The 16,160-nt window shown below is 34.9% G+C and overlaps 2 protein-coding genes across 2 annotated transcripts; one reads left to right on the forward strand and one right to left on the reverse strand.

Annotated features, from left to right (window-relative positions):
• Positions 1 to 311: 311 nt before the first annotated feature.
• Positions 312 to 9,964, forward strand: LOC131635116 (myosin-12). Its single transcript, XM_058905729.1, has 40 exons — positions 312 to 502; positions 612 to 740; positions 925 to 1,068; positions 1,222 to 1,367; positions 1,460 to 1,616; positions 1,697 to 1,755; positions 1,844 to 2,003; positions 2,130 to 2,279; positions 2,367 to 2,503; positions 2,586 to 2,732; positions 2,873 to 2,974; positions 3,054 to 3,111; positions 3,202 to 3,303; positions 3,386 to 3,423; positions 3,516 to 3,642; positions 3,736 to 3,906; positions 3,983 to 4,114; positions 4,211 to 4,317; positions 4,417 to 4,477; positions 4,592 to 4,769; positions 4,868 to 5,073; positions 5,302 to 5,421; positions 5,510 to 5,608; positions 5,678 to 5,893; positions 6,006 to 6,145; positions 6,238 to 6,339; positions 6,419 to 6,602; positions 6,674 to 6,721; positions 6,818 to 6,877; positions 6,984 to 7,154; positions 7,329 to 7,487; positions 7,563 to 7,769; positions 7,957 to 8,106; positions 8,198 to 8,268; positions 8,369 to 8,468; positions 8,572 to 8,628; positions 8,716 to 8,772; positions 9,148 to 9,228; positions 9,321 to 9,403; positions 9,508 to 9,964. The coding sequence occupies exons 1-40, from the start codon at positions 500 to 502 to the stop codon at positions 9,647 to 9,649; spliced, it is 4,761 nt and encodes a 1,586-aa protein (XP_058761712.1). The 5' UTR covers positions 312 to 499; the 3' UTR covers positions 9,650 to 9,964.
• Positions 9,965 to 15,011: 5,047 nt separating this feature from the next.
• Positions 15,012 to 15,854, reverse strand: LOC131635117 (uncharacterized). The gene is made up of 2 exons (XM_058905730.1): positions 15,730 to 15,854; positions 15,012 to 15,630 (listed from the first exon to the last, which is right to left on the reverse strand). Exons 1-2 carry the CDS (start codon positions 15,780 to 15,782, stop codon positions 15,033 to 15,035), a joined length of 651 nt encoding a protein of 216 aa, XP_058761713.1. The 5' UTR covers positions 15,783 to 15,854; the 3' UTR covers positions 15,012 to 15,032.
• Positions 15,855 to 16,160: the final 306 nt, after the last annotated feature.

Genomic DNA, 16,160 nt, shown 5'->3' on the forward strand with positions numbered 1-16,160 from the left:
CACACACATCAATTAAATATTTTCTTTCTTTTTTTACTTAAATATATTTCTAGTCATATCAAAATTATGACTTTTTAGTCTTATTAAACCAGATTAGATGATAGCTGTGTAGATACATCAGAGTGCAGAGGCATGGTTTTTTAACCCGCGTGACATGTCACTTATTCACCTATTTAGGACTAATTTTTATTTTATTTTTAGACTTTTTTTTGCCAAGTCATCAACTGTCGTGGAAGGAGCAAAAGAAAAAGGTACATAAGACTGATGATGAAGAAAGGTGGTAAGGTAACATGTTGCTTTAAAGAGTTATTATACCATTCTACCATTCTACCATTTTCTCTTCTCCTTTTCTTTTGGACATTCATTTTCAACTTTTTGAGTTTCTGCTAATCACGCCACCAGCATTACTCAAACACCACCTTTTTCCTTCCATCAACTTCTTGCTCTAGTTCCTCAAGCCACAGTTCTCTTTTCATGATCAGAACAATATAGCAGCATCATGGTTAGTCTATGGATTATGAGTTTGAGTATTCTTTCTGTTATTTTTCTGTTTTACTTTATGTTCTTGGATCCTATGTTATATATTGTAACTTTTTGTTTTGATTGTTCAGGGAACACCTGTGAACATCATTGTTGGATCACAAGTTTGGGTTGAGGATCCTGTGGTTGCATGGATTGATGGTGAAGTCACAAAAATCAATGGCAAAAATGCTACCATCATTACTACAGAAGGAAAAACTGTAAGATTTTTACTCGTTAAGTAAAGTCTGATTAATGATTGTTTCCATCAGAGATTGAACTCATGTCGTCTCGATTGATTTCGATATCGTAGGCGTTAACATAACAGTTTTTTTTGCACAAATAGGTGAAGAACAAGAATAAACAAGCATATAAACTAAGCATTAGAATTATTCTAAATTTCAGGTTGTGGCAGAAATTTCAAGTATATACCCGAAAGATACCGAGGCACCACCTGCTGGGGTTGATGACATGACCAAGCTAGCATACCTCCACGAACCGGGAGTATTGCATAACCTCTTGTGTCGTTTTTCGCTCAATGAGATATATGTAAGTCACAACTTCTACATATATATTTCTTTAGCGGCGCAGCTTATTGTCTGTTTGTCTTCTATTTCTATATAATCTGAATTATATATCAAATAAGTGAGGTTTAGAGAGATATCAAAACTTCAACCTGACTATTATTAATGAAATAATCAGACATATACAGGGAATATTTTAATCGCGGTGAATCCTTTTCGAAGACTACCGCATTTGTACGATAGCCATATGATGGAGCAGTACAAAGGAGCGGCATTTGGAGAGCTTAGTCCTCATCTTTTTGCTGTAGCAGATACATGTTACAGGTACAGATCAATGTAGAAATTGATCTGTTGTTTGACACGCAAGTAACTTAGAAATCAAGTTATTATTAGAGTTAACTGGTTTAATGTATCAGGGCAATGATGAATGAAAATGGAAGTCAATCCATTTTAGTAAGTGGAGAAAGTGGAGCCGGAAAAACTGAGACGACTAAAATGCTTATGAGATATCTAGCTTTCATGGGAGGTAGATCGAATACCGAAGGAAGGACAGTAGAACAACAGGTTTTGGAGGTGAGTTCGAATTGAAGTACTCAAAACTTGCAAATTTTTGTTTCTTGGTTAACTCAATTTTATTACATTGTAAAATTCAGTCCAATCCAGTGTTGGAAGCATTCGGAAATGCCAAAACTGTCAAAAACAACAACTCGAGGTAAATTCTACTGATATTTTCTAAGGTAATTTTTTCTGTCAAAATTTCAATTTGAATTGTCTTACAAAAGTATTGAATTTTTCGGCAGTCGTTTTGGTAAGTTTGTTGAAATTCAATTTGACAAGAATGGGAAGATTTCTGGAGCTGCTATCCGCACCTACCTCCTCGAAAGGTCTCGAGTTTGCCAAGTGTCTGACCCGGAGAGAAACTATCATTGCTTTTACATGCTTTGTGCAGCTCCACCAGAGGTAGCCTCTTTTTAAGTATCCTGAAAAAGTTTAGTAATATATGACTAAGGGTTAAACGAGTTAAACGACCGGATTTCAAACTCCGATGAAGGAAAAAAAATACTAATTGTTGAAATTTGTCTATAGGATGTCAAGAAGTACAAGTTAGGAGATCCAAGGAAATTTCGCTATCTTAACCAATCAAGCTGTTATGAAGTGTCGAATGTAGATGATGCAAAGGAATATTTGGAGACAAGAAATGCAATGGATATCGTCGGCATCAACCAGGATGAGCAGGTATGTATTAGGCCATAGTGATTCACATTTTCATGAAGCATTGGTTTATGTTTATCAAGACGTGATCGAAGAAAATCTTCCCCGCAGGATGCTATCTTCCGTGTCGTAGCTGCGATCCTTCATCTTGGAAACATTGACTTCGTCAAAGGGAATGAGTTTGATTCGTCTAAATTAAAAGACGAAAAATCCCTCAACCACCTTCGAACAGTTGCCGAGTTATTCATGTACAATCTTTGATCCATCTGTCGAATTCATTTAACTCCTATGCTTATAGCCTTCATTGTCTCTTAACGTGTTTATGATCAGGTGTGACGAGAAATCACTAGAAGACTCGCTTTGTCAGCGTGTCATTGTTACCCCTGATGGCAACATTACAAAACCACTAGACCCGGATGCAGCTTCTTTGAGCCGAGATGCATTGGCAAAGACAGTGTACTCCAGATTGTTCGATTGGTAAAAATCAACGAATAACACTGCTAATGTCAAAAACATAAGACACTGACTGACACCTATACATTTATATATAATTTCTGTATCAAAAATATTTTATACAAGGAGTGACAGATTCCGTATACATTCTTCTAATATGGCAGGATCGTGGATAAGATTAACAGTTCAATCGGTCAAGATGCTAATGCGGTAAGCCTAATAGGAGTCCTTGACATTTATGGATTTGAAAGCTTCAAAGTCAATAGGTAAGTATGATAGTTACATTCGTCACAGCGAAAATTTGTACCTATCTATATCATAATCGAATTTGTTCCACATTTACAGTTTCGAGCAACTATGCATCAACTTAACGAACGAGAAGTTGCAACAGCATTTTAATCAGGCAAGGTTATAACTTCTTAATACTGATTTCATATCTCTATTGTTGCAAATGAAGAATAATATAGAAATTGAACTGTTCGAATTTCAACAGCATGTATTCAAGATGGAGCAAGAAGAGTACACGAAAGAGGAAATTAATTGGAGCTACGTAGAATTCGTCGATAATCAGGATGTTCTAGATCTTATTGAGAAGGTAATTACGAGATCTATATATATCAACATTGGCCTTGTTTACCAAATAAAATTGTGAAACGATTTATTCGTCCTACTTGCAGAAACCTGGTGGAATTATTGCTCTTCTTGACGAAGCGTGGTTTGTCATTTCTCACTCAAAATTTCGAAGAGTTGCATATTTGCTTAAATCATAAAAAAGGTGAAAATTTATTTATGTTCTTATTTCTGCAGCATGTTTCCGAAATCAACTCATGAGACTTTTGCACAAAAGATGTACCAGACATACAAAGGACACAAACGATTCGCGAAACCAAAACTTTCTCGAACAGACTTCATAGTTAATCACTATGCTGGAGATGTAAGTGTAGTACATTATAAATATTTTTTCTCAGCTCTATGGACAAAAGAGAGTAGATGATAATTTCATGTCACGAATCCTTTCGATGTATAGGTCACATACCAGGCAGATTATTTTCTTGATAAGAATAAAGATTATGTCGTAGCCGAGCATCAGGCTCTTTTGTGTGCTTCAAAGTGCACATTTGTTGCTAATCTTTTCCCTCCCTTACCTGAGGAATCATCAAAGCAATCTAAATTCTCTTCCATTGGTTCGCAGTTTAAGGTAATCAAATTTCACAACAATGACTTGTGAAACTTTCAATCAATGAACTACTTCTGAATCTAATTTAAATCTACAGCAACAACTTCAATCACTCATGGAGACACTAAGCACGACCGAACCACATTACATAAGATGTGTGAAACCAAATACAGTTTTGCAGCCAGGAATATTTGAGAATTTCAATGTCTTAAACCAGTTAAGATGCGGGGTGAGTTTCATTTTTTCTGTCGTCTATAAAATGATCGTCATTTTAGTGGATTCAAGAAAGTTTCTGCTAATGACATTTACATCGTTACTCTCGCAGGGAGTACTTGAGGCAATAAGGATTAGTTGTGCTGGATATCCAACAAAAAGAACGTTCGAAGAGTTCCTTGATCGATTTGGAATGCTCGTCCCTGATGTTCTTGACGGGTATATATTATTCTAGTATCTCTCTGGACTTGCATAAAAAAGTACATGTATATGGAGAAAATGAATATATAAATATGATCATTGTTTTCTTGTGTGCAGATCCGACGAGAAAAAGGCGGCTATTTCCATATGCGATAAGATGGGCTTAAAAGGCTATCAAGTAAGTCAATATATGGAAAAAAATGTAATGTAGATGTAAAAGACATAATTTTTTTTGAAACCAAGATTTATGCTTTAAGCTCTAATGCATTCTCTCTAATGTTTTTTCAATCAGATGGGAAAAACAAAGGTATTTCTCAGAGCTGGTCAGATGGCTGAATTAGATGCACGAAGAGCCGAAGTCTTAGCTAAAGCAGCTAGACTCATACAGAGACAAATCCGAACACATTTAGCTCGAAAAGAGTTCATCACCATGAAAAAGGCCACAATCCGTATTCAGAAAATTTGGAGAGGTCACTTTTCTTCACAAAAAAACTTACTTGTATTTCTAGTAATTGTTCTCCCTTTGCTTAACTGACTTAAGTTACTTTTCTTACGGTCCTTATATCAGCAAAACTTGCGCGGGAGATCTACGAGGATATGAGGAGAGAATCAGCTTCTATACGGATACAGAAACATGCACGTGCACATAGAGCTAGAGTGTATTATAAATCGTTACAAGCATCAGCTATTGTTATTCAGTCAGGGTTGAGAGCATTAGCAGCACGAAACGAATATCGGTATAGAAGACAAACAAAAGCTTCAACCAAAATACAGGTAAATACAAATTTAGAAGAAACACATAACAACAACATAGATCATGATATAGATATTGAAATAAATTGGAATCCTTATAAATTTGTAATAATTTTGATAAAAGGTTCATCTAAATTACCATCATTAAATTTAAAGAAGCTTGAGATACAAGCAATCAAAATATAAAACTATATCTACTTCTATTTTACATTGATGATTCTTATTATTCAAATTGAATTCTTCTTGCAGACACAATGGAGGAAAGTTCAAGCTGTTTGTACTTACAAGCAGCAGAAAAAATCAACTGTTACACTTCAATGTCTGTGGAGGGCTAAAGTAGCTCGCAAAGAGCTCAAAAAGCTTCGAATGGCGAGTCTTTCTTCTTTGTATCATTTTCTATAATTGTATTCAAGTTCATTTAGAATATCTATACTAAGAGCTCGAAGTTGTTGTGCAGGCTGCAAGGGAAACCGGGGCACTTAAAGAAGCAAAAGACAAATTGGAGAAACGTGTCGAGGAGCTTACATGGAGACTAGATGTTGAAAAGCACATGAGGGTATGTATGGTCTCTCAAATAGTCACCATTTTCCCCGACCACGTCTAACCTAGAAAAAACGACATGCAGGTTGACCTTGAAGAAGCTAAGGGGCAAGAGATTTTGAAACTGCAAAACGCGTTACAAGATATGCAAGGTAAGCTAGATGAAGCTCATAATGCAATTATACATGAAAAAGAAGCAGCGAAAATAGCAATTGAACAAGCACCGCCAGTAATAAAAGAAGTACCTGTTGTGGATAATACGAAGTTGGAGTTACTCACAAATAAAAACGAGAATCTAGAGGTAAGTACAAATATCATGTTGTTTGATTCGATTAGCCTAATTTAGGAAATAAATCTATCACTAATTAAAAACTATGATGCCGAGAAATCATGTTGAAATTCTTAATATACAGAGTGAAGTAGAAGAGCTTAAAAACAGGATCAAAGATTTCGAAGAAAGGTATAAGGAGATTGAAAAGGAAAATCAAGAAAGGATGAAAGAGGCAGAAGAAGCACAGCTTAAAGCAACACAACTTCAAGAAACTATTGAAAGGTTGTTTAGAAAATAGTTAGCTTCAAAAATATATATCTCTCTCTACTATCATAAACTAGCATGTACTGAATATCGATTCTTTATTAATACAGATTAGAATTGAGTTTGTCGAACCTTGAGTCAGAGAACCAGGTTCTTTGCCAGCAGGCTTTGGTTGAATCAAAAAATGAAGATCTTTCAGAAGATATTAAAATGTAAGATACAATAATACATTTTCTTCATTTATTATTACTATTTTTTTCGGCTAGTGTGATATTTCCAATTTCTTTCCAGCCTCAAAGATCAAATAGCAAATCTAGAATCAGAGAATGAAGTTCTTCGGAGCCAGGCAGCAATAGCTGCTGTAGAGCAGAAAGTTCATCCTGAAAAACTAGAAACCGATCAGGAAGTTGTTGTTGTTGAACATCAGATTCAACAACCAAGAGCTATTGCAGATAATGCGACAGCTCAAATAAAGGTACATTAAAATTGATCTTTTCCTTAGAATTATTTCATTATGTGACAATTTTATATTTTATTATCCTGCAGGACTTGGACATTAGAAATCAAATTGATGAAGAACTGCATGCAAGAAAAGTATTTCAATCTTACTACGTCTATTTTCATCAAAATTCGCGTAAGTATTTCATAAAAGTGCGTTGATTTGAAATAATAATTTAATCATGTTTACAGGAAGCAAGAGTACCGGTTTCCGTTCTTACAAAGCAAAGATCACTAACAGAAAGACAGCAGGTAAATTTTAGAGACAATGGTTCTCTTTCGGTAAAACATAGCATATATCAGATAAGCTAGCTGATATTAATGGTGCCTTACAGTTTTTAGTATGTGTGGTTAACAGGAAAGTCATGATGCATTGCTCAAGTGTCTTACGGAAGATAAACGTTTCGAGAAGAATAGACCAGCAGTTTCTTGTATTGTTTATAAAGCACTTCTTCACTGGAGGTCTTTTGAAGCCGAAAAGACACAGATATTTGATAAAATTACTCACACTATCCGAACATCTATAGAGGTATAATCTTCCATGAACTTTGTTAAACTTTCAGTTTCCGAGTCCATCTCAACCCTACAAAATCGTTTTGGAAATTGATGATTTCGTGTTTTATAAGCTCAATTTAGGCCTTATCCCGATATACCAAAATAAAATGATTGAGAAACTCATCAACTCATGTTGTTTTGCTGGCAGAATCAAGAAGGAATCAATGATCTGGCATATTGGCTTTCAACAACATCAACACTTTTGTTTTATCTACATTGCACACTAAAAGTCAGCAATACAACTAATACACTGTCGCGTAATCGTAATCGTAACTCGCCTGCCACACTTTTTGGCAAAATGGCACAGGTAAGCTTTGAAAAACAGGAAAAGTGTTGAATTAAATCGATGTTAAAGCCATAACAGTGTTTGTTGCAAAACCAGGGTTTACGCTCATCTTCAATGGGCATAGGGATATCAAGTGGTTACAGTGGCATGGTGGAAAAGCCAAATGAACAATCTAAAGTCGAAGCCAAGTACCCTGCTATTCTATTTAAGCAACACTTGACTGCATATGTGGAGAAAATATACGGAATGATCCGTGACAGTTTAAAGAAAGAGATCAGTCCATTCTTAAATCTTTGTATTCAGGTAAACATATCGATGAAAAACTTGTGCAACAAGTAATAGGAACTGGCTAATTAATAACTACTGACAAAAGTGTTTTGGAGAACTTACGAAAAATAGCTTATGACACTCTATATACTATGGCCCTCATTGAAGAAAACTGCTTAACTAAGCACTTAAGCTCATATAAATGTCTTAACACCATTGACAGGCACCAAGATCCATAAGGTCCAGATCAATAAGAGGGTCATCAAGAAACATCCATTCAAATATAGTCGCAAAACAACAAGCATTGCATATGCACTGGAAAGGCATTGTTAGCAAGTTAGATCATGCCTTCGGTATATTGTCTGACAACTATGTAAGCATGAATCATTCTCCGATTTTCTTTGGTTGGATTATGTATAACATATAAGAGATTTCTCAATATTATATACATTATATGACTTCAGGTCCCTCCGATGATAACAAGGAAGATATTTAGTCAGGTTTTCTCGTACATGAATGTTCAACTCTTTAATAGGTAAGCCGAACTTCCACTCAATTGTATTTAACATCTTGGGCTAGTAAATATTGATTAAATTTCATCTCACGAAGTTATGATGATAACTATGGTCTTGCAGTTTGTTGCTTCGTCGTGAGTGCTGCTCCTTTAGCAATGGAGAATACTTAAAAGCTGGTTTGCATGAGTTGGAGCTATGGTGTATAAAAATAACCGATCAGGTAACATTAACTCATTTTCATACTCTATGACTAAGCCTAACAATGCAGAAGTTCAAGACTCATTTTCTACATATTTTCTTTTGTACTTTTGTTTATTTTTCAGTTTGCTGGGTCATCTTGGGATGAACTCAAACACATACGCCAGAGTGTTGGATTTCTGGTATACTTTATTCGATAATGATTGTAGATAATCATTTTCTTTCCCTTTTCCTCACTACTCAACCTTCAAATTGTTTTTCCGATGTAGGTTTTGCATCAAAAGACTCAAAAATCTTTGGATGAGATCACAAATGAACTATGCCCGGTAATGTAACTAAATCATGTATCAAAGACCAAATAGTGTATAATTCGTATCTAACTGTTTCTACCTCAAACTATTTTGGATAAGAAGTAGCTTCTCTCTAACTTATGGTTTCTATTGACAATGAACTTAACATCGAATATTATCTATGAAGTATTGACACAAGCTCATACACGACACTGACACATATATATATAACATCAATAATTTGAGAAAATTGAAGCGGTAACTACATATGTCGTTATCAGACACTGTGCACATCTTCAATTTGAAGTGTTATACATAGAATGCTATCAGATTCGCATGTTCTAGAAAGGAGGAATGATTCTAATCAAAGTAACCTATAATTTTTCTTTGCTTAATCATTGGCTCAATTAGGTGTTGAGTATTCCACAAATATATCGCATTGGAACCATGTTCTGGGATGACAAGTATGGAACACAAGGATTATCGCCAGATGTAAGTCCTTATCTCCTCAATCATGTTTACCTTTGCTGCATAAATTCCAAATGATAAATTAGTTTCATTCACTTACTTCTTTATTTTTACAGGTCATTAGCAGAATGAGAGTTCTTATGACAGAAGACTCAACAAACATACTCAATAACTCATTCCTTCTAGAAGTTGAATCCAGGTGATTAATAATTATTAACAATCTTTTCCTAACTGCTACTTTTCATTCAAAGAAACATAACTTTTCTGACAAGCTATTTCCCTTGTTCCTTGCACAAAATTCAGCATTCCATTCTTAATGGAGGAGTTGTTTCGGTCCATGAGCGACATCAGAATATCAGATATGGATGTGGATCCACCAACAATCCTTAGACAAAGATCTGATTTCCAATTCTTGTTGCAGCATATTGATAGTGATTCTCGGTGAGGTAGTGAAAGTTTTGTGCTTGTGATAGATAGTTTAGTTTCTGATTTTTTTATTGGTTTGATTGGGTCTGGTGTGGTAAGAGTGATTCATTGGTGAGATGAAGAATTTGTAATTATTTTATATCATTTTTCTTATTTTTTCATTTGTTTTTGTGAAGTTTCAATTTTTGTTTTGTATTCTTGTAAGGCTTCGGCCTCAATTAATTTTGACATTGTTGTATAATTTTACTTTAAAAAGAAATGTGGAGTGTTGTTTTTTCGGTTTTGAAAATATTATCACGAAGGAAGTTATCGGCTGAGTTGCGGATCGGTACGCTTTCTTTAAGACATTTCGCGGTACTGCTAAAATTATACAAAACATCTCTTAATAACCACGATGCCTACAGGATAAAACAATTCGTTCACAAAAGAGTTACGATTATCACTTGCACTGTGATGAATCGTTCAAAGAAATACACCTTCAGATGGCGTTTAAACCATTCGTAATATCTGAAACAATTTCAATCGTTGATGGCGCACAAGGCCACTCGAAAAATAAAGAAGAAAGAAAATGTTTTGAGATGAAGAGAATATAGAGGGAGAAGAGAGATTCCAAAAATTTAGAAATCGGGCGTACATTTTCAAAAAGCTTAAGAATCATATTTGTGAGATATTGGATCGAACTCTAGTATAGTCAAAGGGTAGCTTCTTGGTTCGACAGGATTAAGCATGAAGTCGATGGTTGTTCACATGCTGATGTCGAAGATGCTAGGGTTGTTAGCATGTTAAATTAGGTTTTGTGTTTAAACTCTAATTTGTTAAGTTAGCTTGTTTATTAAGTTGACTTGTGTAATGGGTCTTGTGGAAAAAGTCCATTAGTAAGTATGTTAGGTTTTATTATAAATAACATACTAGTCTCTCATCATTGTACACAGCAAATCCTAATTTAGGGTGAGAGAGGTTATTTCTTATTCTTGTAAACTTATAATCTTGTTTTCTAAGAGAAAGTAAAAGAATAGCAGTTATAACCAATTATTGTGTTCTTTTTCTTCCTTGTCCTTTATTTTTCCCTTGTTTTATACTTTGTTCTTGGCATTGAATTCACAACAAATTGGTCAGTGAGCATGGAGAAGATGCCTTCAACAAAGTATGAGATTGAAAAGTTCACCGGAGTGAATGATTTCGGTCTGTGGCGCTTGAAGATGAAAGCCCTACTGCTTCAGCAGGGTTGTTTGGAAGCGTTGAAGGGAGAGGCAGCCATGAATGCTGAATTAACAGCAGCAGAGAAGACGACTGTGATCGAGAAAGCACACAGCACAATTTTGTTGAGTCTTGGTGATAAGGTTCTTTGGCAGGTATCAAAGGAGACGACGGCATCAGGGTTATGGGTGAAACTTGAAAGTTTGTACATGACCAAATCGCTGGTAAATCGACTCTACCTGAAGCAAACTTTGTATTCATTCAAGATGATTGAAGACAAAGTGTTGGCTGAGCAGTTGGATATGTTCAACAAGATGATCCTTGATCTTGAAAATATTGATGTGAAGATCGATGATGAAGATCAAGCGCTGTTACTATTGTGCGCTTTGCCTCGATCACATGCTCACTTCAAAGAAACTATTGTATGGAAGGGAGTCCCTGACCTTTGAAGAAGTTCAATCAGCCATGTATTCTGAGGACTTGAACAAACGAAAATAGCGTAAACCTTCGACTGTTGGTGAAGGTGTGGCCGTTAAGGGAAAATTCTTGCGAAAGGATGGTAAGTTCGACAAGAAGAAGGGAAAAAGCCAATCGAAGTCTTATAGTGGCGAAGCATCTGGCATTCGATGCTATCATTGTAAGAAGGAGGGTCACACAAGAAAGGTGTGCCCTGAACGCCTGAAAGATCATGGAGGTAAGGATAATGGCAATGCAGCCATTGTTTAAGATGATTTCGAATCATCTGATGTCCTTGTGATTTCGAGCAGTGACTCTAGGAAGGAGTGGATTATGGATTCAGGTTGCACTTGACACATGACTCCAAACAAATACTTGTTTGAGGAATTATGTGATCAAGATGGTGGATCAGTACTGCTGGGAAACAACAAAACTTGCAAGATTGCAGGTGTTGGATCTGTGAGATTCAAGCTCCATGATGAGTCAATAAGGTTATTGACTGAAGTAAGGTATGTATCTGATTTGAAGAGAAATCTGCTTTCTCTTGTTGAATTCGACAAGAAAGGATATATTTTCAAAGGAGAGAAAAGTATCATAAGAGTCATGAAGGGGTCGAAGGAAGTCTTGAGAGGCGTGAAGAAACAAGGCTTGTATACCTTTGAGGCTGAAGTTGTAAGTGGTTTGACAAATGTTGCATCCATGAAACTGTTGTCGAAGACAGAAATCTAGCACATGAGATTGGGCCATGTCAGTGAAAGAGGTCTGGTCGAATTAGGGAAACAAAATCTGCTTGGTGGAGACAAAGTCGAAAAGCTAAAGTTTTGTGAACCATGTGTACATGGAAAATCTTGCAGAGTGAAGTTCAACAAAGGCAAACAAAGAACACATGGATCCCTTGATTATATCCATGCAGATCTTTGGGGGTCTACAAGGTGCGTTCCTGTATACCAATATATCCTCGACGACTCACTCTGACCAAATTAATAGCCATGCCTTCCACCGTCCACCTCAAGATGAAATATTACATGGCCAAATGGCAAGTAGCCACCCTGCACGGAGACATCGAGGCATCCCAGAGGTGTTTAGAAGCATCCGCCAAAGGCCTCAAATCCATAAAGTTCGGCCCTCGGCTAGAGGCCGAGTCAGCATTGCCCGCTAGTTCCGAGGTACCCAAGCCGCTGTCACGCATATATACCATGGACCAAGATCGTTGCTTTTGCAGGGAAGCCAAAGGGAAAGTAGAAGCAAAGAGATCTTCGGTGATCAAAATAGAGGACGTCTTGCGCTCTATCCCAGACGGAGACTTCGAGCTCGTGCCACCCGAAGAGGATCCGAGCAAAAGGGTCAAGATCAGGGCCAACCTGCCCGAATTGGCCAGAAAACAGCTGAAGGCGTTCCTACGAGAGAATGCTGATCTATTTGCCTGGAGCGCTGTAGAGATGCCCGACCTCGACCCAGAGATAGCTTGCCACCCCCTCTATTATAAATAGTTATTCCTACTCTATTATAAATAGTTAAAAATGAATCATTTACTTTATTTTTCCTTTCTTCGACTTGCTCCACTTAACACAAGATCTTACCTGAGTAGATTGATGGTCTTTTATCCTCATGGAATCTTTTCAAGAATGGATAAGGTCGATGGCTCTGTGCATGACTTCCCATGTTGCTCTATAACATTGTTCCAAATTTTGTTATTTCTTTTTTTTCGAGATATTCCTTATGGTAGTGACAAAATGAGCATAATCGTCACAGGGTAGCTTTTGGATGATATCAAAGAACATTATGGCAACATAAATTTCCATTATCCACTATCTCATAGATCACAAGGTGAAAAGATGTTTGAATCCAAATACTTCGGCTATTAGAACACTTGAAGAATAAAATATGCAGAGAGTCTTCCAGACCATAGCAGAATTAATATGACAGTTAACACTTTTCTCATGTAGCCTATTTCATGTAGAAAGACAATTTCTACATATCCGCAAAATAAAATTTCTGACTTTTGGTGGTGATTTAATCTTCCAGTGAAGGTCTGAATAGCTATTTTGTTTGAGAAAACTAGCACCAATAAGGTTTTGAATAATCAGTCGATAAGAACTCTTTGCTAAGCTGTCTTAATTAGTCTTTATGCTCCACACTCGTCTATTTGCTAGGACCGAATCAAAAAGTGCAATATTGAAAACTTTTTCCACATTAATTGGATCAGACATAGTGTTGACTAGCTAATTGATAATTCCACATCTTCATATCAGGAAAAATAAGGTCAAACACATAAAGATGGTTATGAATTCACAACAAAAGAGGTGATAGAATAAGAATATAACCATTCCTAAGGGTATGTTTGGATTGATGAAAAGGGATTAAATGGAATGAAGTGAAGTGGTATTATGTTCCATTGTTTGATTTTACAAAAAATGAATGGAATGGAATGTGATGGAACTTATTCCATCAAATACCACTCTTTTAACTTGTTTTTCATTCCACCCGAATTGAGGTGTATCCAATAAAATGAAACAAATTATTAACAGAATTACAATTTTGTCATCCAAATATTTACTTTCATTAACGGTTCTTATTCCTTATTTTTATCTATGTGATATTCTTCTTTTCTTTCATAGTAATTGTTTTTTTTACATACCTTTTTAATGTCAATATTTTGAATTTGTATGGAGAATATTAGTGAGATTAAATATTTTTGGTGTTACTGTAAGAGAAAAAAATAAAAATTAAAAATATAGTAAAAACTCATAATTAATTTGTCACGTGCTCATGTTATTTTTACTTATCTCATATTTACTACGTATTAAAATTTTTTGTCAATATTTGCTCACTCTAGTTGAACAATAGTATGAGGGACCAACAATATTTTACTCCCGTCAGTCGAAGAAGCAATAATTAGTAAAATAATATTTTTATAAATAAGCTGTTTGATATGTTATAAAGAAATTCTTAAATAGTGGATTGTCATATTAATTTCGCAAATATCCAATTACACAAGTTATCCAAACATACTCTAAGTCATTTTTCATTTTAAATTGGACAATTACACATACTTAATATATGTTTAAATGATAATCAAATCTATAATTATTTGACATTTATAACAATAATTATGTTATGATCGATAATTATTCACACCGTCAATATAAATATAAAAGTAGTTAATGTAAATTAAACGTGAGTCTGAGTATTTTTAATATTGACAATGCATATATAAATATAATTAATTAAAAAAATTCTAAAAATATATCATGAGTTTCACATTTAAGATTAATATAATAAATATTATACTCTAAAAATTTTAAATTATATTAAAATTAAAATATCATAAATTAACAGAAAATTTTTATAAATAAAATGAAATTGAAATATAAAACTTGTTTTTTTTCTTCATTTTTTTTGTATATAAAACCCTTTTTAACAATAAGATTACAAGTTTTTTTCAAAATACATTTTTAAACGTAATTCATTAAAATAAGTGTTAATAGCTAAACATCGTTTTGAAATTAGCTGATACAAAAAACTAATTAATTCAAACAATAAAACATAAATTTATAATATTCCATTAAGCTTCATTCCATCAATTCAAACATAACTTTAATATCTAAATATTAAAGAACATAACCTTAATATATATATATATATATATATATATATATATATATATATATATATATATATATATATATATATATAAATAAATAAATAAGTATTTGCATAAACAAAAGAGAAATTTGCATAAACAAAATTTAAGAAGATGAGGAAGGTGGAGGAGGAGGGGCAGATGACTCGTGGGGCCGCTGAGAAGTTGCTCTAAGTCGTTCCTCGAGAGCAACTCTAACGTGAAAACTAATTTCACTATCGGGCCGAGAAGTTTCTCCACCTAGCTCCTCCAAAGCACGATTAATCGCATTTTGAATGATAGGGTGAAATTCACCGCCAGACTGACAAATTGCTCCACTGAGTTCCTCGAAAGCAAAAGTTAGCGCCTTCCGAACGATAGGATTAAATCCGAAGTTAGGATGAGAAATTGCTCGACGTAGTCCCTCAAAAGAATGACAAATTGTGTCCTGAATCATAGGATGAAATCCACTGCCAGGCTGAGAAAGTGTTCGACGTAGTACCTCGAAAGCAGTTATAATCTCGTTCTGAGTGATTGGCCGAAGTCCATTGTTCATATTACCATTTGGTTGTGCAATTGGGTTATCTGTTTCAACGATCATAAAAGGAGCTTCTAGTGAACCAATTGAGGAGGTACTTGTTTGTTTCCTTGTTTCTACTTCTCGAGGAAACAAGTCTTGTATTGCGTTCCACATAGCTACGCTCACACCGGGAAAATTTTCTTTTCTGCAAAATATCGACAATTGAAAAGAAAATAACAATAAGTATCATATTTGTTAAAAAAAAAAGTGATTTTACAAATTTTGGAACTTTGTAAATATAAACCTTATGTTAATCGACTGTCTGCAAACAGGGCATACTGGCTTATAATTGACCATGGTAAGTAGCAAACATTTTCTACAAAAGCTGTGCCCGCAAGGAATGGTGACAGGCTTAAAGGATATATTCAAACAAATCTGTTAAAAGTGAAAGAAAAAAATCACCATCACATTCACAACATAAAATAATTAAAGTGTATCAAAAATTAATCACAAAAATACATCTTACTTACTGCACAAGTAAACTCCTCCCTGAGTTTATCAATGCATGGAATAGGTGCAGAATGAGTGGAAGACAACTCAGAATCCATTGTAAAAAGTTTTATACCGTCAATTCATTTGTATTACTTTATAGACATTCGACATCTATAATTAACTGATTGTGTAAAATCCTTATACTCTGTCCCTTAAATTAATATACTTATTAGTGTTTGGGAA

The sequence above is a fragment of the Vicia villosa genome, unplaced genomic scaffold (assembly GCF_029867415.1).
Source record: "Vicia villosa cultivar HV-30 ecotype Madison, WI unplaced genomic scaffold, Vvil1.0 ctg.001429F_1_1, whole genome shotgun sequence".
Taxonomy (NCBI): domain Eukaryota; kingdom Viridiplantae; phylum Streptophyta; class Magnoliopsida; order Fabales; family Fabaceae; genus Vicia; species Vicia villosa.